Raw genomic sequence first — 25,624 nt, forward strand, 5'->3', positions numbered from 1 at the left:
AAATAAAATGCAAGAGGGAAACCGAATAGGTAAAAATGCAGTAGGGAAGTATCACAAAGAATACCTTGAGCTCTTAAATCATTAGAGACCAGTAACAGTAGCCTCTTTCAGTCAGCTGGCCTAACAAAGGCTGCTCATGCTTGTATAAAGTGGATTAGTAAAGGAATAGATTACTGTCTTTACCTTTTCTTTTTGATAAAGGAATAAATAATGCTTTATATAAATAATTTTAGTAGATTTAGGGTTGAGTCATTTTACTTTACAATCTAATGTAATAAAGAGGTTCAGAGATTCCAGCCTGAGATGGCCTTATTATGAGTAAAATGCCAGATATCTGTTTTCCCCTTTATATTCAGGAAAGAAATGTCTAATCATTCCGTCTGATTTCCATTAAGAAGCTTTTTTACTTCTCACATGCGTGACACATCCAAGAAATAACAATATGGCACAAAACTGAATCTGTTACCACTTGATTGGAGATTTTTCAAGGTCAGGACCCAGTTTCACAAGCAGTTCTATTTTTCAATACAGCTGACATCAGACACAAGCTGAAGACAAACTTGTCTAATAAAGCTTTCAGATTCAATTTTCTCTCTGCATATAGCTTCAGGAATCTCTGGAGGTCATTCACAGCATGTGCTGTAACACCAACAGGGAGAAGTAATGAAAAGCATCTATATAAAAAGCTGACACTCTGCCTTCCAAGCTGCATGAATAAAAACATAATAAGCAAGTTTAGAAACACAAATCTCTGTTATTCTCAGAGTTTCTATTTTGATCTTTATAAAATATCTTGATTTGAGGATTGCTTCTGTTTTTTCTGACAGGTGAAAAATATATGCAAAATATACTTAAGCCACAAATGCCCAATTTAAATAATACCAAAGGTTGCACCTTTATATTTAACATCCTGTTTCAGGGATCTGGCAGTGGCTTCCTCTTTGAAAGATCTGTAATAAATAGGTGTGACAGAGCAGTTTACAAAAGGAATGTGAACTTCTACTTGTTGTTTTGGTTTTTTTTTTTTTCAGGGCTCAGCTGATTAAATATAACTCGCTCTGGGTTACAAAGAATTTTTATTGTACTCATACCTATGATGAATATAAATCAGAAAGTCAAGACAGGTGTTGCCTGCTTTGCTGTCATTAAAGACAATATGGAACCAAGGTTTACTTTTTCTATTCTGTAACAAGTTGTTAAAGCACAGCTGTCAAGATTTGTGATGTAAATAAGATTAATGCTGTCATTAGTCTTTCAAAGGACCACATTCACCTATTCCATTTTTAAAATATGATCTGGTATTTTCTTCTGAGGAGCAAGATTTGCAGCTTGTTTTCTTTCATTTAATGTCTTGATCAATAGTTAGTAGCAGCAGGATATGCCAGATTTATTTTGGTTAAATCCCATGAAATGTAAATGATAGCATACTGTAGAATTCTTCAGATTATTATTGATAACCTGTATCAGGTCAGAGCACAGAACTAAGTTACAATTATGGTTGGACGTTTTTATATGGCTCCAATAATCATGATAATGCAATCCGGTGTTGGTAATTTTCAAAATATCTGGCAACTATAATTTTTTAAAACACAGATAGAATCAAAAATTTAATTAGTTTATTCTGGAAGATGTGGAAAATGAGAGTAGAGTTCCTAGCAAAAGGGTATCCATAATCAAATTGCAGTTAATGCCCTTTTTCAGTTTTTCTTGCCTAAGTTTCTAGCTTTCCATCTTTAAGTCACTTTTTTATACAGTGTTTTATAAACACACACACTCTCTCTCTTCCCCACTTTTTTTTTGTAGCAATAATCCAAATTACTGTGATATTTGACTGTCCAGATAGCATCAGCCTGCAAATAGCAGTAATCTTTCTATTCTGCTTCTTTTTGTACAGTAATTAGGCCTATTGACAATTACATTGTGTGACAATCTCTTTAATTTGCTAGAATAGTGGAAAGGGATCGGTCATTCTGCACACAATCCTCTTGACCTGTCTGTTCTTTGTTGATTTGTCACTTTAAAAGAGCAAAGCAAGCCGGCTTTTCCTTGTGAATGGAGCAGTGCTCAGGGACATCCTGATCATGCCCTGCCTGAGTCTTTGACATCCTTCCTTATACTTCTGTTGTGAATGGGGCTGCCTCTGAGTTAGGTCTGCTCTGCAGAGAAACAGCCAGCCAAAGAATGTGAGCAGAGTGGAGGCTCACAGGAAATGAGGAACAAAGCTCATAATTGCTTCTAAAGGTTTCTGCTCTAGTCAGAGGACACAAGATGAAAGAAGGACTTGCCCCTTGAACCAGAGAAGCCTAAAAGGAGGAAAAAATGGCAAATGAAAACCACTTCTATTCCAGCTGTAAAGTTCTTTAGTCTGATATATATGAAGTTTATCACTGGACTATCACACTGCTGTCTTTGTATCAGTGTGGAGTAGCAGGGGACATGCCGTGGCAGAGATAGGCAAGAAGAGATTTGCATTACTGATGGTTTTTTTAATAGTAGATTGGTGGTCAGACCACACTTAAGTTCCCAAAGGCAATGAAAGGGTGAAACTAAAATAGAGGTTCATTTGACCTGAAAAGTAAGCATAATATGAGAAAACTTGACAAGGGTTTCACAAAGAAGTGCCTGGCAAGATATTTTTACAATTATGATGAAAGAACAGAAGGTGCTTGTAGTGATTTCAGTAATTCTTTTGTCAAAACAAAGTGACAGTGATGACGTTGCCTTTGAACAACTGGTTTTAATCCTGCAAAATTTTTCACTTGAAGAATAATGGTAGACCTCAACATTTTTGCATGGATTCTTTAATTCTATTAAGTTAGCTAATAACTGAGCTCTGATTATTTCACAGTTTCTTAAAACAGGTTATGATATCTTTTTTAACTACAATGAAACTAGAATTCAACTGGCTTCTTATTTTGTATCTGTGTACAAATTTTTACACCCTTTTTGCAGAGTTCCCCTTGAATAAGATAGCAATTTATGCCTGTTAAATCAATATATAGATCTTACAAAAATTAAAAGAGGTGATTTTTATGAGACCGTATAGGTTGGAACTGCTGGCAGTATGGGTTTTCTTCTTAAATCAAAGAATTAGCTACAAAAATTCAGTTATATGCCAATAGCAGTACACTGGAAATGTAAATTGTTGTCATGTAGATTGTCATCCAATTGAAAGCTGCATATTAAATCAAGGAACTTGTTACTTTTACTGACAAAAGGAATACTGAGAGGTGCTTGCATCATTTGTGACAGATGTTGTCACAACGTTTTTTATAAGGCAAATATGTGACAGAATTTGATTTTACAGCACCACAACTTCTGTAGTACAAAGCATCCATTTTCATGAAACCCTTTTGTAACAACTGCTCACTGAAAGAGGATCTGATCCTTTGAAAAAAAAAATAAACGCCTTGTGTAGGGGTATAAATAATACTGCTTTTAAAAACAGTATATGAACGGGTTTTGGGTTACCTTTCTTTAGCTTCTGTCTGCTTAATTCTCACACTCACTAAAAGTGATCCATTCATACAACAGCCTTTTGCTTTTCAATTTTTAGTGGCCCCATCAATCATGCTGAACTTTGCCTAAGGAAAGGTTCTTGGAGAATGCCATGACAATGCTATATTACTAAAAGGAGACTGAACTTTAGAGCAGTTTATCTTTCAGAAAGGTTTGAATGGAACAATAGGTCCAAGCAGATTAATGCTACCTCTGTTTACAGATATATATTACAATCTTCAGTTGGTTTCGTACTACTCATCCCTGGTCGAGTCATAGTCTAATTAGAATCAAATGCTGCACATTTGAAGTTTTTTTCCACAAGATGTAGAGCAGTCAATTGAATTCTTTATGTATACTGTACCAGGATTATTCCCATGTATTATCTTCTTTCTTAGCTGCTTCCTTCCCAAAGAATTCTCAGTTGTTACACTATTTCTGATTTGGTTTTTAGAGAGTGTTTGGGAACATAGCTGTACAGGACCACAGAAAAACTGAAACTGGAAGGGACTTGTGGAGGTAATCTTGTCCAACCCCTACTCAGGCAGGAAAGCCTAGAGGAGGTGACCCAGGATGATGTTTCTGTGGCTTTTGAGTATTTCCAAAAGTGGAGATTCTGCAAACTCTCTAGTTCAACCCATTGCAGGATTCACTCAAAGCGTATTTCCTGATATTCAGGGGGAGCCTCCTGTGTTTCACTTGTGCCCATTTTCTTGTCAATGGTGGGCACTGCTGGAAAAGCCTGGCTCCACCCTCTCTGCACCCTCCCTTTAGATATTTATATGTGTTCATGAGGTCCCCCTGAGTTTTCTCTTTTCTAGGCTGAACAGTTCCTGCTTTCTCAAGCTTTTCCTCATATAAGAGAGGTTTCAGTCCCTTAATCATCATGGCCATTTACTGGTGTCTCTTCAGTAGCTCTATATCTGTCTTGTGCTAGGGATCCAAGGGGTGCTGAGCAGAGGGGGAAGGATCAGCTCTGTCCACCTGTTGGCAATGATCTTCCTAATGCAGCCCATGATGTCGACAGCTCCATTGCTTTCCCAGGGTTGAGGTGAAGCTGTTGTTCCCTGTGTCCTCCTTTCTGAAGATAGAAGTGACATTTGTTTTCCTCCAGTCTTCAGACATTTCTTCCTTTTGTCATGATTGATCAAAGTTGTAAAAAGAATCCTTGCAATGGTTGCTGTCAGATCCCCCAGCACTCAACAGGTGCATCCCATCAGAGCCCCTGGACTCTTTCATATGTGTCTGGTTTGCTGAAGTATTCTCCAACCTGATTCTCTTCTACAAAGCCCAATTTTTTAAAACTCTAACTTCTGTACATGGAAATTACTTTGAAATATTTCTTTATGACCAAGGAACTCTTAACATTCCACTTTTAGGAATCTTGTATACACAGAAAGTATTTGCAGAAGCTCTTGCAGCAACAGGTCACAATGTGAATTTTTTGCTTTGTAGCACTAATTTAACTTCACCTTAATGTTTATTTATATTATGATGCACACAAGCCCACTTATGTGATTTGTATTACTGAAATTCTTAGTGCTTAGTGGACTGTACCTATTTTCTGTGTACTTATTCCTGTTGCAATTCGATGTGTGTGATGGAAGAGTTTTTCTCTACATTGAGTGAAGGACATATCAAAACATCTTGCTGTTGTGTTTAGAGGAACTTGGAAAAATGCATTGTACATTAAATGGCTTAGTCACACTCCTAGATATAAAAAAGAGGATGGTAAGAAAATTCTACCAGATCTATCCTATGACAAAGAAAGAAGAGTCTGAGAAAGCTGACACTTATCTTCCTACTAAATTTAAAGTCCTGATGCTGTTTTAAAATATAGTAATAGTAACAGTAACATTTTAGAATCATAACTTCTGTAGTTATTTTTCTACTACATCAGTACACATTCACTTGTAGATCTTTTCCTTTTCTCTGAAGCATTTTAACCTTGACTTTCTACTTTCTTTTGAACCTCAAAGGGGTCTTTAGTTTCAGCCCCTTCATCCCACTGCACAGACTATTTTAGATCTAAACTTTAATTAAAAATCCCATAAACTATCAGCTTTTTTTCTTTTACCTGTAATAATTAAAATTATATATAACCCATAATGACTTATTAAGAGTTGTAAAGAACTTCTAGAACTAAAAGGCAGTCTAGGCACTTCACTTGAATTTTAAACTGATAACAGTAACACATAATGTGAATATTCCCTAAGTGTCCTGAAGTTAGGTATAAAACTTTTACCCATTTATAGTCTATAAAAATTACTTTGTATGAAATATATCTGATACAGTTACCAAGTCTTCTTTTTGTAGGAATTGTTTTTTACTAAATATTCAAGGCTAAGAAAATCAAACTTTGGTGTTGTATTAAATAGAAAACACTCACTTTGAAACATGATTTTTGTCTTTAAAAGCTGATTAAAGTGTTAAGAAAATGTTAGCTTTGAGATAGAATGCTCTAAGGATGCATATTTTCCGTATTATAGCTGTGGGTGGAATTTTGTTGGCAATAATTTTTGATCAACATAAATACTTGATTTTGAGTTCAGATCACCAGAAAAAAAGCATTCCTTGCTTTTAAACTTCAAAGTTGGTGGGCTTTTTTTGAGGTAATAAATTTATATTATTCATAATATTTAATCAGAACTCTGTTGGTCACTATTATTTTCCTTTCACAACATCTTTATGACTTGGAACACCTGGCAGGTAGCTGTAGCTCCTCTGCAAAAAGTGTTACTGGCAGTGAGCACCTTGCAGGGAGGGGTTGTACTGAATGGGAGAACTTAATGTGCTCTTAACTTTATTTCCTTGATGTTCAAGGACAGACAGAGATGAGACTATTCATTTATCACTGGAACAAGTCTAAATAAATCAGTCTCAGAACTGTCTTTCCAGATCTCTCTCCAAGAAGTCTGCTTGGAGTTTAAGAATACGATTGTGGATGCTCTAACCCTGTAGAAAACTGGTTGCAATGCCACAGAAAAGAAGAAAAATAAAAAGGCAAAATGCATTTTCATAGCTGACAAAATTTCACCTGTGTGGTGTTGTGGAGAAGTTGTTTCAAGTCGAGCTCACAAGGATAAAGTGCTGGTAAAATGATGCTGAGATTTCCCATTAAATAAGCCAAATCTGCCTGGTGTGCAATGTCCCAGCCAGTGAACTGCTCATTTGCCCACAGAGAGAATACTCACTTATTCTGCCATTAAAAAAGTCAGTGTTGCCTGCATTAAAATAGTAAATTAGCTGGGTGATGTCATTTGAGTGTATACCATAGGGTACAGGTTTTCTTTCTCTGCTTTCTCAGCGTGAGTAAAATGCAGCCGAGTTTCCTTGACTAAAACAAGAACAAAGTTTAGTGGGTGTACATTACTGCTATCCATTGCAGGAAGGATTTAAGGCTGACCTCTCCCTTAATTGGTGCTGCTAACAATGGAACCAAAAACCCGGGGTAGACGTGCAAATTGAATTTAAATCCACATTCGGTTACTGTGTTATTTCTTCTTTGTCAAAAAGCTCTGACCTAGTAGATGCAGTTACCTTACATAGTTACAACTTCACCACCACGAACAGCTTTGAGAAGGATGGTTAGGAGCATTCCTGTGGACTGAGGCAGTTCTGCGTAAAGACTGTGGATTGAAAGAGGGTGTTTGAAGGGCTTTGAAGCTTTTGAAAGCATTGTCATTCTTCCTGTCTGTTCTGTTCCTGTTCAGTACCTAAATAAGGATTTTATTTGTTTTGACTTGTCAGCTTGACCCTCTCTTGAAACAAAACATTGAAATGAGCAGAGTAAAAGAAGGCGGGGCGGGGGGAAATTCTTTCTTTGCAACTGGCTTAATTCTGTTTTACTTGGGTTCACATTCAATATTTGAATTTCAATTTCATTACATGTTCCAATTATTCTAACGCTTCAAGCTTAACATTGCAGATTCATTTTAAGATGCGAAATTTACCAATATACTCACAACTTCATCAGTGTATTTCAAAGTTCAAGAACAAGTTAAAAATCACACCTATTATTCTGTGGGTTTTGTTTGTTTGTTTGTTTCTATTATTGTTCTGTGTTATTTCCTTCTTTGTTAAAGAGCAGAAAGTGCTAATGAGAAATCACCCTAAAAACTTTATATTTGTGTGGTTTAATGTCTTAAATTCTAATTGTCCTTTTGGTTTTCAGGTTTATCGTATCACAGATGTGAACCACTATAACCTTTAAATAAGTTGAAAGATTAAGTCCTTTATTGTTTTTATGACCTGCTTCATTGGGATAGAGTTTATTACTCAGATATTTGAAAAAAAAAAAAAAGTTCAAGTGATTCAAGTTCTGCATTTATAAATGAATTGTCCAGAGGCAAAAAAAAAAAAAAAAAAAAAAAAAAAAAAAAAAAAAAAAAAACCACCACACACGCACAAAAAAAAAAAAAAAAAAAAAAAAAAAAAAAAAAAAAAAACAAAAAAAAAACTAATAATAAAAAGACCCCACCAAAACCAAAAGTAACAAACTGTCCTCTTTGAGTCACAGAAACTGTCAGTGCAGTTCTGGCTAATTTTTTCAGAATGAGATCTGTTACTACGTATTGTGTTATTAATGTTGATTTATATTTGCCTATTATTTTTAGTCACTCATTTATACAGTTCTGTTAAATTAACTTGTGTCATATCTATGCAAGCATAAACAAAGAGAAATAAGGGAAAGACACTGTTCTAAGTGACATTTTTGTTCTGAGGGGAGATAAGTGTCAGAAGTGAAACAATTTACAAACTCTTTCTAAAAGTAATATTTATAAATAATTTGATAACTCACATATTCTAATGGTCAGTCAAAGTGGAACAGATTATTGCCATCCTTAGAAGACGATAGTGGTAGATCTTGAAGTTTTTAGAGAAGATATACTGGACTGTTGCACTTCTGCTAGTATCTTACAATCTTTTTTATAATATTTAAGTTTCTTGATGCAAAAGAACCACATCAAGGAAAAAAACTCAAAAATAATCAAACAAAACCACTCACATACCATTCCAGTGGTATTTTTTTGCCCAATGGACAAAAAAACCCCAAAACCCATAAGCCAAAATCCATATCAGTAAACCCATAAACATTAGAAGATTAGAAACACCTTTTTCTGAAACAGCTGCCACTGAGGGAGAAACAAATAAATAGATCAAATAAATAAATAAATAAATAAATAAATAAACTGGTGAACTTTTGATTGTATATTCAGGTCAAAATATGTGAGATGTGAAGAGAAGCCAGGCATTCTTCTCAGACACCCCAAGTCTGCTGATGGATGTCCCAGTTTAGAAAACTGTTCTTCAATTTACCTGAATACTGATGAGGAGAAAAATTTCCTCTGAGATGAGACAACTTCTGTTTAACCTATGTGAATAACAAATAAGGCAACTGTTTTCATCTTGTCTAAGAATATCTGAAGTCACAGAGGAAATATGAGGCCTTGGCTTTGTGGACGAATTGTTGAACCCTGACCTACTACCTGTTTTCATGTTTCAAATAGACTTTGCTGTAATGCCATGAATGTCAATGGAAAATCATTAGACTCTCAAAAGTAATAACAAGAAACAAAACAAACCAAAAAACTTACTGTGCACGGGGTTGCATTGTTTTGATATTTTGGTTTGCTTTTGTTGAAGACAAGCTATCTCACAGGAAGAGGGCAGGAAACTGATTTTCTCTCTTCTGTAAGAGGACTGGGAAAAATGCAAAAAGCCCCATTTTGGTCCTTTAGAAATTAATATTTGGTGGTTCAGTGCTAGAAAATGTAGAACACATTCCACAAAGCTTTGATTTCAGCCTTTCTGGTTTAGTTATTCTTGTTTCAACAGCTAATTCAGATAGAGATTCTTAAGTGTAGGTATTTAGTTTCTTTTCTAATACTGTAGAACTTCAGTGAAGCAATGCCACATGTTCTTCTATTTTCTCTGTTTTAGTTTTTCTGCTTTGGTTGATCTTTTTAAAAAATGAGAAAAAAAAAAAAATTTAGTGTAGCCTCATCTGCAATAATATTGTGATGAGGAATTGCTTTTGCATAATTAACTGAAGGGCAAAAATAGCCCAACAGCTCATAGCCATCTCTTTGTAAATAGCAAAAATCAAGGAGAAAAGATCAGTCTTGAGCTTCTGAATGATTTTATGTCCCATACTTCTCTGTCCAATGGCTTCTGTCTGTGGTGCCTCTCATCCTTTTTGCTGCAAAGACAGAAACAGTGCTTCAGTTCAGATTCCAGGCAATGAATAATTTGCAGAGTATTTAAAATCCATAGCTAATAAATCAGGAAAAGACACTAAGAAGATATCCGTTTTCTCCAAAAATAAAGAAAAATGTCCCCAAATACTCAAATATTAGTATATAATATTTTTAAGTTATGAGGTAGAAGAGTAAACAATTAGTCAAGGCTGAATTTCATGCTGTATGAGCTTCCATATTGGCCACAGAGCCTATGGGAAGCACTTGGTGATAACAATAAGTGAGAAGATTTTTTTGGTCAGACAATTTCACAGCTACAGAGTGACTTGGGCACAGTGGAGGAAACTTGTTTCTAAATCCATGGTCATGCTGTGGTGTGTTGCATAGTGCAACCAACTTTTTTCAATCTGTCTTCTGGCATACAGGGATCTGACCACACTACTACCAGTGTTACTAGGTCCAACTGGTCTTCTAAGGATGAAATTTGAATATGCTGAGAATGTTGGATGTTAAGCAGATATTATAATAGAAATGCTGTGGAAAAAAATGAAATTGTAATTTCTTTTAGTTTTGAATTTCTTATTTTCAGTAGAGATAATATCAAGAAATAGGCTTATTTCTATCTTATCCTTTCTATGGGATAAATTCTGAAATACTGAAATAAACATTTATCATAGTTCATTTATTCAGTAATTTTAGGGGTTTTTTTTGTTGTTTTTTTTTTTTTCAGTAACTCCTGGTGAAACTGTTGCTGTGGATACACAAACCAGGGTAACCAAGGAAACCACCACCTTCAAACCAGAAATGCCATCTTCTGTGCTTTTGGAGGTTCCAGCCTTGGCTGACTTCAATAAGGCATGGGCAGAACTCACTGACTGGCTTTCTCGACTGGATCGAGAGATAAAATCACAGAGAGTGAAAGTAGGTGATCTTGATGACATCAACAACATGATCATCAAACAAAAGGTATGAGAAACACTGATTTTTCAAGTTGAAAGCCTCATGATCTTTATTCTGTATTAAATCCTTTCAACAAGGAACGCAAGAGAGATGATAGGCTGTAATACATGTAGTTGTCACTTCAGCTACTTTTCCAATAAACACAGTTATTGGATGAAATGTTTAAATAACTAATTGAGGAGAAAAGAAAAAGTATTTACTATTTTCTCTGGTATTTGAAGTAGATCTCTCTATCTTTCTGTTGCTTGTGCTGTAAGACTGGGCAAGCCAATGGCTGAAATATAAACTTCATGAGCATAAAAGAATTGCATAGTCAGCTCCAGGTTGCCAGGGAGAAGACGACCCTGTTTCACACCTTTTCTTATGTTACTCCTCTAATAACTTTTTGAGAGCCTTACATGCTGCTGCTCTCGGTTTATCAAAGGCTCCTCAGTTGTCTTAACAAAAGGAACAGCTCATTAATGCAATTGTTTTGTCAGCAAAACTGCATCACTGCATCACTTATCTTTGAAAACACAGAAAAAATATGGAAATACACATTTTGGGAGAAAAAAGCCTAAATTTTAGCTACTCAATAGCAGTAAAAGTAATTTTGTATTATACAGCTCTAAAGTAATTACCTGCCTTCTAGATTTAGCATTGTTCAATATAAAAGATTCTGCCCTGCCTGCGCAAAACTTTTCAGTGCTAAATTTCTATTCAGTTCAGTTCTAAACTGAGTTTAGGGTTTCCTGTTATAAGATTCTGTTGTTTTTTCTCATCATCTTCCTCCTCATAAAAAAAAGATCTGATTTATTTTAAGGACGATATTGACATTCTTTCTCTTTGCTTAAACTAGAAATAGTGGGAGGAAAAAAAGTATATATTTTATTGAGACTCTGTCCTAAGACATTTTAAAGAAAATATGCTGATGTCTCATGGGATTCATTTTGCTTGTTTTCTTATGCTTCCTTTTTTTCCCAGTGTTTTAAACTATTTTTGACAAAATTGTCTTGCTTTACCTTCTAGATGATGAACATGGTACTTTCATCTTGATTAATGATGATTATATTTACCAAGTAGAATTACATACTGCTTCATTAATTAAAATATCCTTAAAACAGAATGGATGTAAGTGATAATTCCAGTGTCATCTGCACAGGGCATTAGGTTAAAATAGTTATTATGTCATTTGGAAAGGTTGAGGGCCAAAGAAGACTTGTTTCCACATTATCTTTTAGTGTTTTTCAGAATAATTTTGATTTTAAAATTTTTTATTGTCAAATACTTGGTTCAGCATTATTCACTTTTCTTACTTATACCTCACTTTAGCATATTATTCTGGCAGGCAAAATCCATAGTTTGCTTCCTTCTGCAGATGCCTTTTACTTAAATATGAGATCAAATTATCAGCTCTTCAGAATTTCAGTTAATAATATATATGTTTTAAAATGAACTGCTTTGTATTTGCATTTTATCTTACTTCAAAGCTAAAATATTTTAGCACTACTGCAGTCTGTTCCTGGCTGGGTAGCCCTGTCTCTTTTTTTGATACCATGCTGTGCTGGTAACAAAACCAGCAGGAAAACTCTTTTTTGTCATGCTTACCTCTCTAATTGGCTGTGCAACAGAATGTGACATTTAATATATTCTCTGATGAAATGGAAGAACCAATGTCTATATATAGACTGCAGTTCTGTTAGCTGTCTCCCTCTTCTCTAATGATCATCTTAATATCACTTAATACATGGAAATGAATGTCATGAAATATTTCATTCTTCTTGTAAATCTATCACTGGATCATTAGGTGAGATTAGCATGGAGAATTTTCAAAACTGACAAAAGAATTTTAGGTTTCTCAAAAAAAAAACCCCAAAAATCCTACCCTGCTTTCTAATGTGTGGAGTGTCTGCTGCAGTCTGTGAGCTGATGGAGTTGGACGTGTGGGTACTTGACTAATTCGAAAAGTCACGCCAGATATGATCTAAGTTGGAAATCCAAAAGTAGTGCTTACCTCCCCTGATCTGTACATTCCATAGAAGATTAGGGGGATATTTTTCCCATGGTTGTAATTTAAAAGTCATTGAAAGTCACCACACTGCATCGTGGTTTATTTGGAGAGTTTATTGCATCTGTACAGGGATCTCAGTAAGATTTAATGAAAGTTCCATCCTCATAGATTGACCGGGTTTTTTTAAATCAGTTTTTTGACTTTAGGTGTAAAATACCATCTGAACACAGCCAAATACTTCCCTTATAAAAATTCATCATTACGGAGATGATGAAACAGCTTCAAGAAAGCTGTTTTATTATAAAATATCTCTAGCTGCTCACCCAGAATTTAGAACACTTCAAACAGCTCATCCTGTTGTGTTACCAAATCCTTACTGGTTTTGGGTTTTGTTTCCATTTCATATTTCATTCAAAGGAGAGAGTCACATTTTTAATAGCAAATTGCAATGCCAAAGCAGACAATTTAAAAGCAAAGAAATCCCACATCCTAGCAGTGCATGTAACAGGCCATTTTCCAAATCACCCAGGTAAAAATAAGTGACCTTAGGTTGTCCTTTCTTTCACAGCAGCATGTAATGTTGTTGAAGCTCCATCTCTGAGGGCATTTTGGTTAAGTTCACTTCAATCTGATTGCATCACAGGATCACAGCCACTAACTTTGCCATATTTCTCCTCCATAAAAGTTTAAGACATCGTTAGCCCTCACTTGAACTTTGCTTGGAGCTGATTGCAGTGAATTGGCACTCTTGTGTGAATAGCACATACACTGGTTAATTATGGGACAATAAAACTCAAAAAAGACAACTAATTTGAAAAAAGGGTTGTTTTAGTGGCAGCTTCCCCTTAATGAAAGAAACAATACAAATTAAATTCTCCTAAGTGGTGCATATAATATATAGTAAAAGCAGTATACTAAAAGAGTAGCATGATGACTACTTGTTTCAAAAATCTATAGTTACTTTTTCAGTCAAGTGAATGGTATACTTCAAGCAAATGCATTGCATATTTTAGTAATCTATGATTGTGTATATCTTGTTAAACTCTGTATAATTAAACTAAAAGACACTAAAAAGTGTGTAGCAAAGATACTTAATACTAGCATTAGTGTCATCCATGTTTTCATTAAAGGAAAATTATTACATTTTTCTCATTTGCTTGAAGACTGATGTTTTGCAGGATTTGATCCTTAAACAAAGAAATGTAAGGCAGGGTGATGAGAGATTCATGCTTTTTCTTTAGACAAGAAGTAAAGCAAATAAAATTCATGGGAAAGACTGTGGTTGTGTCATATGATATGATGCAGGGAGGTGAGGGACATGACCAACTATGGTTTACCCAATTGCTTCAATTCACTGTCCTTACTTCAAAACAACCAAGATGGTTTATATTTGAAGGTCAGGTGGGAGGTTCTTCATAAAAGAGAAAATTGTGAGGAACAGGATTATAAACTCCATTTTGCTACCTTTTAGAAAAATAGAAACCTTACTTAAGATGCCAACAAGTCATTGCTCAGAAACTCTGCTTTGGCATCATTATGTTTTGAGAAAGGTTTACAGCAGAAATAGATTTCTACTGAAGGTAGTGAATCATGGAGGCTGTACAAAGCTTGAAGTTAATTACCAATGCTGTTCAAAGGGATCAGGTGCTATAATCTCCTTACATTTTGAATTCTGTCTATGGATTTTGCCAACGTATGCTATCCATCCAAATTTTTTGCAATGTATGGAGTTGAAAGCATGGCTATTTATAGCACTGGATGAATATAGATTTTATTTAGTAAAAGGTATTGTAGTAAGTAATATTACTAATGAATGGGACTACAATTTTCAATGCCTGCTTTTACTCATTGATTCTAAGAGTTGAAAAGGTTAAATCTTCACTTTTATGTGCAGTGGGGGGGACTAATCTGAAAAAAAAGTATTTATGTAGAAGGAGATCAACCTAGTTACTGAGACTTTTAAGCAAAGAAGAGGAAAAGATACTTTCAGATAATGATTTGTGTCATCCAAAAGTAGTCATCCAAAAAGATATGGAGAACTTATTTCTAATTAATTTGTCACTATTCAAAGAAAGGTAGGTTTGATCATCTGTCAGTCAGAGAAGTAAACAAAACTAGAATGAGGAAATGTTTTCAGTTTTAATTGTAATTGATTTTTCAATAGTTGAGAATCTTCTCCAGATGATGGATAATAAAATAACAGTTAAGGGAAAATATTTGTTTATATACTGCAGAAAAAAGAGTGACCTTAACTTTCATTCCTCTTGTCTGAATATTTTTTATCTATCCTTTCCCATGGTTACATACCATGGGTTTTAGTATGCAACTTAAATGTGCATTTTCATGTACAACCTTACAATTAATATCGAGTTAGACCAGAAGAATGGGAAACTTTCTGTCCAAACTGTTTTCCAACGTCCTTTTTTGTGGAAATAAAAAATATAGTTTTTCAAACTTATATCCTGTTATTACAGAAGCAAACAAAGTAAGTTCCAAATGAAAATTTGCAGTTCTGCATTTCTGAGTGTGAATTAGTGTAGTTGCAGTTACAGAGAGAGGCTTTTGAATCTGTCCATATATCTTATGTCCAAGGTGTGAGCTATAGGCAAGGTGGAGTCTTTGCCCTTTTGGATAGTGTACTTTAGGGTCTACAGAGTTTTGCAGAAGTTTCATTTTAGTGACAAATGCATGAAAAGATCCATGTAGATAATGTACAGTTAAATACCATAATGGAAGATTTTACACTTGGATCTGAACACTTCCAGTTCATGTGATGTGCTTAAAGGGAAGAGTTTGCTATTCCAGAATCTAAGTGTGGTGCAGGAATTTGCATTCACACTTTCTGAATCAAACATCAAGAGCATATTTACCCCATGCCTCGCTCTGTGCTGTCATCATGTTTTGAGGGTTGTTTTCAAAGCTTCTAGGATCTTCTTTTTCTGTATGAACACACAGCTGCAGATATTCCCTACATCACTGTTGGACCAGGACAAACTACCCTGAAAAAGCAGGGCTGGAGCTGAAACTGATCCTGCAGCATGTTGGATGTTTCAGTGGCACTTTCCTGCATCCTCTCTGATACCATAACCCTGCAGATGACTTTATGGGTTAAATGGTGTGCAAAACTCTGCTTACCTCTTTGAAATCCACCATAGCATACAAGTGCTCAGGAGACACTATCATTATTTTATATGTACTTCAAACTTTTATTGTTGTTGTATTTAATATGGGATATCTAGTGGAATTCTTCTTTTTATGCTGTTAGATTTCTAAAATTACTTTTAATTTATGAAAGTACTGGAAATCTGGTTTCAGTTTTTGGAGTGAATAAAAAAATTAATAAATTAACAGATTTCTAAATATATTAATTTTATCATTATAAAATTTAAATTATAAGATTTGTGATCCTGAAAGGCTTGCTTTTTTGCAGAATAGAGGAAAATGAAAAAATGTCTGTCAGCTTTCTAGCTTGTTTCTAAAGGTTAGAAAATGCAGTAGGATGCTCTAGAGGGCTTGGAAATCTGAGTCTTTAAAGGGAAAGGAAAGAAAAAAACGTCTATTAGTTGGAAAATTGGACCTCAAGGGATATAGAATATGTGTCAGGAGACTTTTTTTAATACTTTGTTGAACAAAAAGACAGCTGATATTTTAAACTAGCTTGGCCAGCTCATTACAGTGTGTTAGAGAGTATATTTGTTTTCTGCAACAGAAAAAAAAATAAAAGTCTAAACACTGTCTTTTGGAGAGTGATTAACAGCTATTTCTTCATTTCTCTATAATGTTAATTACTAAGACATGCATAAAAGTTGTACCTCTAAGGATCTGATTCTAAACTCATTGAAGTAAAATATTAACTTTCATCATTTTTTCAATTAGTTTTCAGTGAGGCTGTAGATCGCCATCCAAACAAAAAACAATGTAACAGTTGTACCTAAAGATAACATTCCTCTCTTTGCCTTTATTGGCCTATTGTGAAATAATTTGAGGGTTTTTTTACTGGCATCCTGTTCAGCAGGGAAAGGATAAGAGTGTAGCAACTCAGTTTTGTTTGCAACAATATACTGACTATTAGAAGTACCAACTTTCCATTAGGGCTGCATTTTTTCAGTAGCATTCTTTTTTTTTTTAAATTCCTGAGTCTGAACTATGTTATAAGTATAAATTACCTATTCTATCAACACTGGGTCTTAAATGCTCAACTTTTTTTAATCCAAATCATACTTTCGTTTTGTGCTTTCATTCCACCCATGATGCAGCTCAGAGACCCTGCTGCACTAGGTCGTCTACAAAAGCACCATGGGTATGGAAAAACTTTTACAGTTGTGTGCTGTCCACAGAGACATGGGAAAATCCTGATGTGCTGGAAAGTGTGAAACCTCTCTGAACCCTCCTGAGTTCTGTGTGTGCCCAGCCAGCATAAAAATGCCTAACTAAATTCTGGGCTGAATTTAATATGGCCCTCACCAACATGTTGAGAGAAGTGATCATTCCTCTTTAATCAACCTGTGGGACAGGATCTGGAGCTACATGTCTGGTTTGGGCTGCCCAGTGTTGTAGGGAGGACATGCAGGGAGTCCAGTGAAGAGCCACCAGTGTAGTCAAGGACATGAAAGCACTTGATAAATGTGGAGAGGCTGGACTGGGCTTGCTCAGCATGGATAGGGCTCAGAAGGCACCTGCTTGCTCTCTACAGCCACGAGATGGAGACTTTAGAGAAGATAGAGCCAGACTCTGCTCAAAGGTTAACTGCAGAAGGTTGAGAGACAACAGACACATGCTGCAGCAAAAGGAATGCTGATGAATATTACGAGAAAAATGTGCATGATGAGCATAATGAAACATTGGAACAAGCTGTCTGGAGATGTCAAGGATTCTCCATCCTTGGAGATATTCATCACAAAACTGCCTCATGTGACCCGATGCCACTCTGAATTTGGCCACATAGAGCAGTAGCTGAGCAAGAGGATCTGCAAAGGTCCTTTCAAAAAAAAAAAAATTGCTCTTTCATTACATATAAATGCTACTCTCAAATACGGATTCTGTGTTCTATACATTGTCAATGAAACATGCTTTAAAGGAACGAAATCATGGCTTTATTTTCTGCTTTATAACCCTCCAATCTCAGCTGTGATTTGCTTTAAGGACTCGATAAGTCCTGTTAAAATTTAGATACAAATTTAGTTCTAAATAGTGGTGAGGATATGTTAAGACAGTTACACAAATTTTAGGGGGCTTTATTTTTGTATCAATTCTGATATATGTTATTAGAAGTAGTAGCAAGAAAATATATGAGTAGCTTTGGTTTTATTCAGAAATTGTGGGAAATATAAGAGCAACTTGTTTCTAAATAATGATGCAATGCATAAAATTCTAATCTAGTTGTAATCATAAAATGCAAATTAAAACTAGGGGGAACAATTGTATATTTGCTCATTTAATGTGTGAGGAGATGGTGTTCCTCTTCAAGAAATAAGTTTTCTTCTGTAAGAAAATAAAAACATCAAATCCCAGCCGACCTCCCTAATGAAGCTGATCTTGAAGCACAGTTCTTTTATGCAGAAAAGAAAATGACCCCAGAATTTAAACTAAAAAAAATCTGTGATCTTGGAATGTGCCCTATTGGTTTCTCAATGTGTCAAGGGTATTCTGATACTTCTATAAACACATCCGAACAAAGATATAGATTTGGGGTTTTGCTGGCAGATGGAAAATTCCCTCTTGAGGCAGAACAGCCAGCAGTGTCATTATCATCCTTTTTCATGAAGGGATTGTTTAAAAAAAAAAGTCACTAGCTTTTTAAAACAGTAGTATAAGCTTTATAATAAGTAGTTTCTAGTAACTTAGTTCTACTGCAGTAAGCACAATTCTTGGAATTCCATTTTCTCTTTTCCCAGTAGAATTCTATAATAATTTTTTTTGCACTTAGAGAAGCTCTCATGGTGAGTTCTCAGTTGATTTACATGTATATATTGTTTTATAACACTCACGTTAAGTAATGAAAACCACTCAAATAAGTACTTTACTCAAATGTAAAGAGACAAACATCTTAACTCACTCCAGTGCAACATTTAAATTTTGTGCTATGTAGAGCTGCTTACAAGTGAAAGGGAAAATTTTATAAAAACACTGTAAAGAGAGGCTTTAAGGCTTTTTTTTTTTTCCTTTTTTTTCTTTTTTTTCTTTTTTTTTTTTTTTTTTTCAGGAGCACCAGGTTCTTGAAAAATATTCTCTATTTCCTAACCATTATACCCCATGTGCTGTCACTAGATTTAAGGTGAATAAACAGTAAGTTCCTTTGGTTCTAGGAAGGCAGTGAAGTAGTGAGAGATAGAACTGCATCTTACGAAGTTGGCACTATGTGGGGGATCCAGGAGAGAGGAACACTGTGATTGGAATTTATTTCCCTTGCCCCACCTTCTTCATCTTTGTGGAACATGGTCTGTTTTCTGCTGCCTGGAGTCCCCTTTGGCTCATCTCTTCTTCAGTATAGTCTCCTTTCTGTCTACTTTTGTATGCAGAAGATAAGGTGGAAATGTCTGATTTTTCCTACCCTGTCTAACATTTTCTCTGATGAGCAGCAGGTTGACAAAGCCTTAGATTCTAGTGCTTCAAGACTCTCTTATTCCCTAGTTGGGGATGGTGGTGGGATAGGATTTTATATTTATTTTTTCTTTTGTTTGATATAGAAAAAATAGAAATTGTTTTGTTCCATATCCTTCATTACTGGCAAAATAAAATCAAAAAACTTCATATTAACAGACAACAAATGAACAGTGTAAATAAAATATTAATTTTTCAGGTTACTGCTGCAATGAAATCCTAGAAAATGGATGAATGCACTTGCAGCTTAAAATACAAAAATACTTCTACTAAAAGCAATAGGAGTGTTTTTCTCAGGAAAGAGACATTAAAGTATTGTTCCAAATTGAAACAGAGAATTCAGCTCTTCATGTAATCAAGTGCTGAAGGAGCACTTAATTAAAAAAAATCCCTGGTTTTGTAGTGTGGGCCATTTCACATTATTCCAGCCTCTCATCTGTCTCTGCTGCTAGCTGATACAATAAGCAAGGTAACAAATCAATCTCAGGACTGTATTCTGCTGCTTTTGTGGACCATTTTTCTTATTGAGCTAAAAGATCAATTTAACTTCTCACCACGGCACTCCTAATCGTCAGGTGCTTTCTGCTTATAGGAAGGATTTTCTCCAGCCAAATATGAGATTCTTACGTGAGATTTAGTCACTTCAGCCAGTTCCCAACTTTGTTTTTCGTGCCTCTGGATTTGTCAGATTCCCCAGATGAATTGTTAAATATGGAATTCAGCCTGGGTTTCACGCAGTGAGGTGAATTGTTTCCTGGAATGGCTTCTTTCTCTCAATACACATGCTCAGGTATGGATACATACCTCCATTTGGTCTTACTCATCTCTACCCCTGTGGAGGAGCAGTTTTCTGCTGGAAAACATGACAGAGCCAGAATATTCCATTGGGAATGAAGCAACTCAGTGATTGTCCCCAGCTGGATTCCTGGCACAACCCTGAAAACCAAGCAGTTTTCCCATAATGTGGAGCAGCCAGTCCCTACCATTTGTTAGCACAAAAAGGCTTCTGGATATCCAGACCAAAGGCAGCAATTTTACTCCATTGGGACACTTAAAAACTCCCTGATTTCTCTCTCTATCCATTTCTTTTGTCACCCTAAAGGCCACAGTTCCAAGTTTTAGTTTAATTTGATTTTAATAGTAAAAAAATCCATCCCAACCCCCCCAAACAAAACTACTACTACTACTACTAAAAAAAAAAAAAAAAAAAAAAAAAACAAACAAAAAAAAAACCACACCAAAAAAACTAATATTAGAAATGGTAAAGTGAAAAACTGTTTTTTAATACTCAAGGTGGCTTATTTTTGATGTCTTTAAAGAACAGCTGGATACTTTGCTTCTGTGAGAAACAAAATATTAGGATCAGCAGTTGTTTCTAATTAGAGTAGAAGCTGTTTCTGATATTTTGGAAAAAATGGTTCTGAGGTAACACAAAGACCATGTTTTATTTCACCTTCTTGTTCAGAGAAATATCTGCTATATTTTTTGAACAAAAAGCAAGGAAGTTAAAAAGAGGAAATAATAAATAGAAGGTGAATTTAAGCATTTTCCTCTTTGTGAGAAGAAAGATGTTTTTTGCTCTATTGTGAGTTACCAGTGATGTCTCACTGCATATGTCATGGAATCTTTTATTCAAACAGACAGTTTTGAAGGTGGCATGATGTGAAGTGATATCTCAGGGTAAATGTCCAACCTTTTGACATATGTTTGATCATCTTCCTTTCTGCTATCTAATCAGTGTGTCCTAAATTTCTGCTGTGCATTGGGGTCAGCACTGATAAAATTTTAAAATGTTATTATAAGTCCTTCTACTCCTTCATTTGTGGTCCATATGGCATAATATTTCTGATGAAAACTGGTATATGTGGCACAGTCCTATAATGTCATTCAGATGTGACATTCAGCTCCCACAGAGTGTTGTGTTTTGCAAAGAAATGATGGTGCATCAGAACACATAGAAACTATGTGTTAGCTTATTTGCTGGTAGTGTGATTTCGGGTGGGGCTTCCCCCCCACCTGGACCTGTCATTGAGGCATGTGATAAAGAACAAGAGCACTGGTGCTAGGGAACAACCTTATGCACCTGCACTTACTTGATGACAACTGTGAAAGCTTGGCATCAAAGGGCTGTGAGGCAGTTGATAAAATCAACTGTATTTTGTATTCCTTGACTAATTTAGTGGAGAAAAAATATAGCAAATTCACTATTAATTTACTAAAGAGCATTTCCCATGCAGGTTTTTTGCAAGTCAGGGGAAGTTCTTTGGAGGCAGCAGAATCCGAATTGGGGCTGGGCTCAGCCAAGTGGCCCTTCTGGTCAGTGACTGTATTATGTATATCAGGCCTGATGTTATGAACTCAAAAATAGCACTTCTATGTATCTGTACTAAATCCTCCAGAGCTACACAAACCTGTAATTTAATCCACAACAGATATCACTGATATGATTGATTTAGAGACAGAAAAGTTAACAGAGAAGAATTAGTGGTATTTTGTTTACTTAAATAATATAAATTTTATGATAAGGTGCATGTGGATGAAAAAGCTTATTTATTTATAAGTCATTTCAACCAGGACTTAGATCGTTGTTCTGAGCTGAGCAATAAAGGTGAAATTGTCTCACTGATCCTATGATCATGGTTAAGAGAAGACAGGAAAGATGGATTAAATGTAGCTGGAGAGGAAAGGGTAGAAAAACCAATGTAATTGTTGAATTGGAAAAGTTTGCAAGACTGTTAGCTTGTCTTCTCTGAGACATAGTTGTATAAAGGTTTATATTTGTGAAGTGCAAAAATTCAGGGTAGAAGAAAGATTTGTAACATAGTAATGCTCTTGTTTTTAATCTAGATTAGTGTATGCAAATTTAATGTCACCATATTTCCCTCCCCCGTCTCCTCCTCTTCCTGCTAGACTGCAGAAGTATTTAGGGCAAACATCACTTGCCTTCTGAGAAGGATATCTTACAAGTATCTTTATTTTACTCTTTCTAGCCACATATGCAGAGATTAAGGAAGATCTATCATATTGAAACTTCCATGTCAGTTCATTTTGTTTATTAGTTTCTATATTTTAATAATTTCTTCCAATATTTTTATCAAGGTGTGATTAACCTATTTTACTTAATTGTGATGCTTTTAATGAATTTAATAATTTTATATGTCTCTAGTAATTAGAATGGTTTTTACACAAGCCAGAACTGTAAGTGGAATCTAAGGGAACTGTGCATGTGACTTTTCATTTCCTTGGGTGCTCATTACCCAATTCCTTTGAAATTCTTTCATTAGCCAATCTTAAAATCACAAATCTTAATTAAAATAACAGGACAGCCTTTGGAGACCTCTTAGCATAGAATACAAAGCATTTAGTTTTTATTATGAGAAAACTGGGATTTTTTTCACTGTAGGGTTCACAGGAAATCTGTTCTCTTGACTTCATGTTTCATTGTATGCCCACCTCTGAATTCCATGGGTTATATGATCATTGTTAGGCTTTGCTGTAGAGTTGATCTTCAGGGATGCTATTTAACAATATATAGAATAAATTATCTTTCATCCTGTTTTGAATGATGGGTAAATCACCATTTATATTATCATTTTCAACCCTCTTTCCTTCTACTGCCATTGCATAGTAAGACTTTTTTCACTGTAATTATAGTTTCCAGCACAAAAACTGTATAAATAGCAGATTATTTTTTTAGTAATATCTCAGAAAGGAAGGAATGAACAGCAAGACTCATTTCCAGTTCAAAAGAATTGTAATGGATTATTAAAGATAATGTGAAAACAAGCACTTTTTCACACTACTCAACAGAAAATTATGATCTTTTCCTTTTAGTGCTTTGCTACTGACACTTCTCCTTGGAGACATTCTGACTTTGTTTCAATTTGCTTCTGCAGTTTTTTCCTTTCTTTTCCAAATATTTTTGAATTTTGTGAGGGATGCACTGTGAGGAAGGTGAGGCAGCACAGAGGATGCCAGACCCTGTAAGGGTTGACCATGGCGAACTGTTCCTGGGCAGCAACCTGCTGCCAGTGCTCTGTCTGCTAATGTTCTTTCTGTCTGCCAGTTGTCTGGTGTTCTGGGTAGGGAAAGGGAAAGAAAATCTAATTGGGAAGAGGTTAGTTGAAACAATTCAACAATAACTGCTAAGCAGCATAGAGGTTGAATGTTAAAACTAGTTTTTAGTTCTAACTTTATGGTCTGCAGTGAAGTAAAAGTTCAGGTAATGAAAGATGGAAATAATTATACTATAATATAATAACCATATTTTCTGAGAACAATTTCATTCTGTTATGTTTGATAAGAACTTTCACTTTTAGAGGCTTTTAGATAAAGTTAAGTGTCCACATCCATGTGGAAAGCTTGTTTTCATAAGAAATTCCCTGAGAAATGTAAGATTTTATTTTTTTTTACAGACGGAGCCACAATTCTGTCTGGCCCATTACCAATGATCCAGGAAAATACTCTGTTACATTGCTGAAATACTCTGGTGTACTTTTTGATATTTGTTGATATGCAGTTCTCTCAAATTATTCCATCAGTCCTAAATATCCCTAAAAATGTGGAAATCTGTGTATGTCAGTCCATTTGTGTTTAATGAGGACACCTAGGAGAGTGACTTTTTTCGATATTGTACTTCTTCATGTCTAAAATTCACTTTCCTAATCTGGTATGGTTTAATGCATACAATTCCATCACTTAAAAATAATGATACCAAAAAATAAAATCCCAAAACATTATGTAAAATTAAGATCTCCATAATAGAAATCTGGCTAAATTTACAGACCTGTGGGAGATAAGAGAGTAATATTTTGAAACATATTAACTGAAGTTCAATTTAAAATTCAGAGAAAACTCACTACTTTGAAATTGTTTCTGAAAATGTAGAAGGATTTGTTGTTGTTGTTTTTGTTGTTATTTTAATAAGTGAATGGAAGAGACAAGGCTGTGTGTACAGGATTTTACCAGAAAAGGAGGGGCGATGTGGGGACAGTGGGTTAAAAATATGTTCCCAGATATTTTTGGTCCTCTCTTACAGATTCTGTGTTGCTGACTGTAAAATGTACAAAAAGGAAACAAAATATATTCCTCAGAACATACTTGAAATTTTGCTGGTTATATACCCACTGCCTCTGAAAAATTAGGTTTATAATGTGTAGCCAATCATACATCTAATTTCATCACCCAGATGCAGAGATTTTTATTATCCTTGCCATCCTTTCCTCAGTATTCTCATTTACCATTGATTGATATCTGTCAATTTTTGGTAAGCCATAATGTAGGGACACTTTTGGCATGAGTTCTTAGGGAAGAAGCTTGAAAAATGTGCAGGGCAGGGATCCCATCTCCATATCCCTTCAAATATTATTTAGGCACTGTAGATTCTATTACAGAAAACCCAACAAGCCTAACATGCATTAATTGCTTTGGTCATATTTTAGCCACAATACAAATTCCTGCCATATCTCACTGCGTAATGGAAAAATCATTTGTAATTCTTATTCACAGGCACAAAATTGGGGCAGATCATGGCAAAAATGATTGTTTGTTTCCTGCTACTGAAATGTTAGACATGTTATCTCAGACTTCCAAACCATTTGGCCATCAGAGAGCAAACTGTTATCTGTTCTGACATTAATCTACTTGCAACGGCTACTTTGGTGCACAGCTTCAAAATGACAACAAACATGCACAATGCATCATAATTATGTCCCTTTCAGGAATAAGATTTGCAGAAAGATTGCTTGAACATAATAAAGTGTCTCTGCATCTGTGGGAACTAAAAATAGCCTTTTTAAGGATTTGGTTGTAAGGGATGTTTCCCAAAGTATCACATGGGGTTCACAATATGTTTTTAGGGGCGATAAAAGGCAGAATCTAATGTATGCATAATAGGCAGGCAACATTCAGTGAAAATTCAATCAAGAATGAAATGCTATTACGTGCAAACACCTCCTGGGCTTGTGCAGAGGTAATGGAGCATATGAAATAGATAAAGTGACAGCCAAGAGAGGAAGAAGATATGTGACTTTCCCTACAACTTTGTTTAATAAAGCTTTCAACATACATTGTGGATATAATGTGCTGTTTTGTCTCCATCCAAATCACCTTAGTTTTTATTCCATGCATTTTGGAGACTGTAATTTGGTGATAATGGCTTCTTTGCACAGCTCAGGAGTGATGAACAGGAATAACAAGGTTTGTTAATAAGAGGATGTGCATGTCCTTCCCAACACAAAGATCTTAGTTTGAGTGGGTCAGGAAGAAAGTCATATTTTGCTTGTAAGAAGCATCACTAAATATTCAGTATTGAATATTTAGGGAGAATATATATGAAAAGGATGATTATAAGCCAATCTGTGTAAGAGCCAGGTGA

General features: G+C 35.2%; 1 protein-coding gene across 10 annotated transcripts in view; it reads left to right on the forward strand.

The window, feature by feature from the left end:
* The window catches only part of DMD (dystrophin), a gene marked incomplete at its 5' end in the record, with an annotated part of 1,168,120 nt that overhangs the window by 835,538 nt on the left and 306,958 nt on the right, over positions 1–25,624 (forward strand). For all 10 annotated transcript variants that reach the window (XM_083855614.1, XM_083855615.1, XM_083855618.1 and 7 more), the window contains one exon: positions 10,429–10,664. In XM_083855614.1, the coding sequence (XP_083711740.1) occupies positions 10,429–10,664 (236 nt within the window). The remainder of the gene's footprint in view (positions 1–10,428; positions 10,665–25,624) is intronic.

The sequence above is a fragment of the Zosterops lateralis genome (assembly GCF_965231275.1).
Source record: "Zosterops lateralis genome assembly, chromosome: 2".
NCBI classification, from domain to species: domain Eukaryota; kingdom Metazoa; phylum Chordata; class Aves; order Passeriformes; family Zosteropidae; genus Zosterops; species Zosterops lateralis.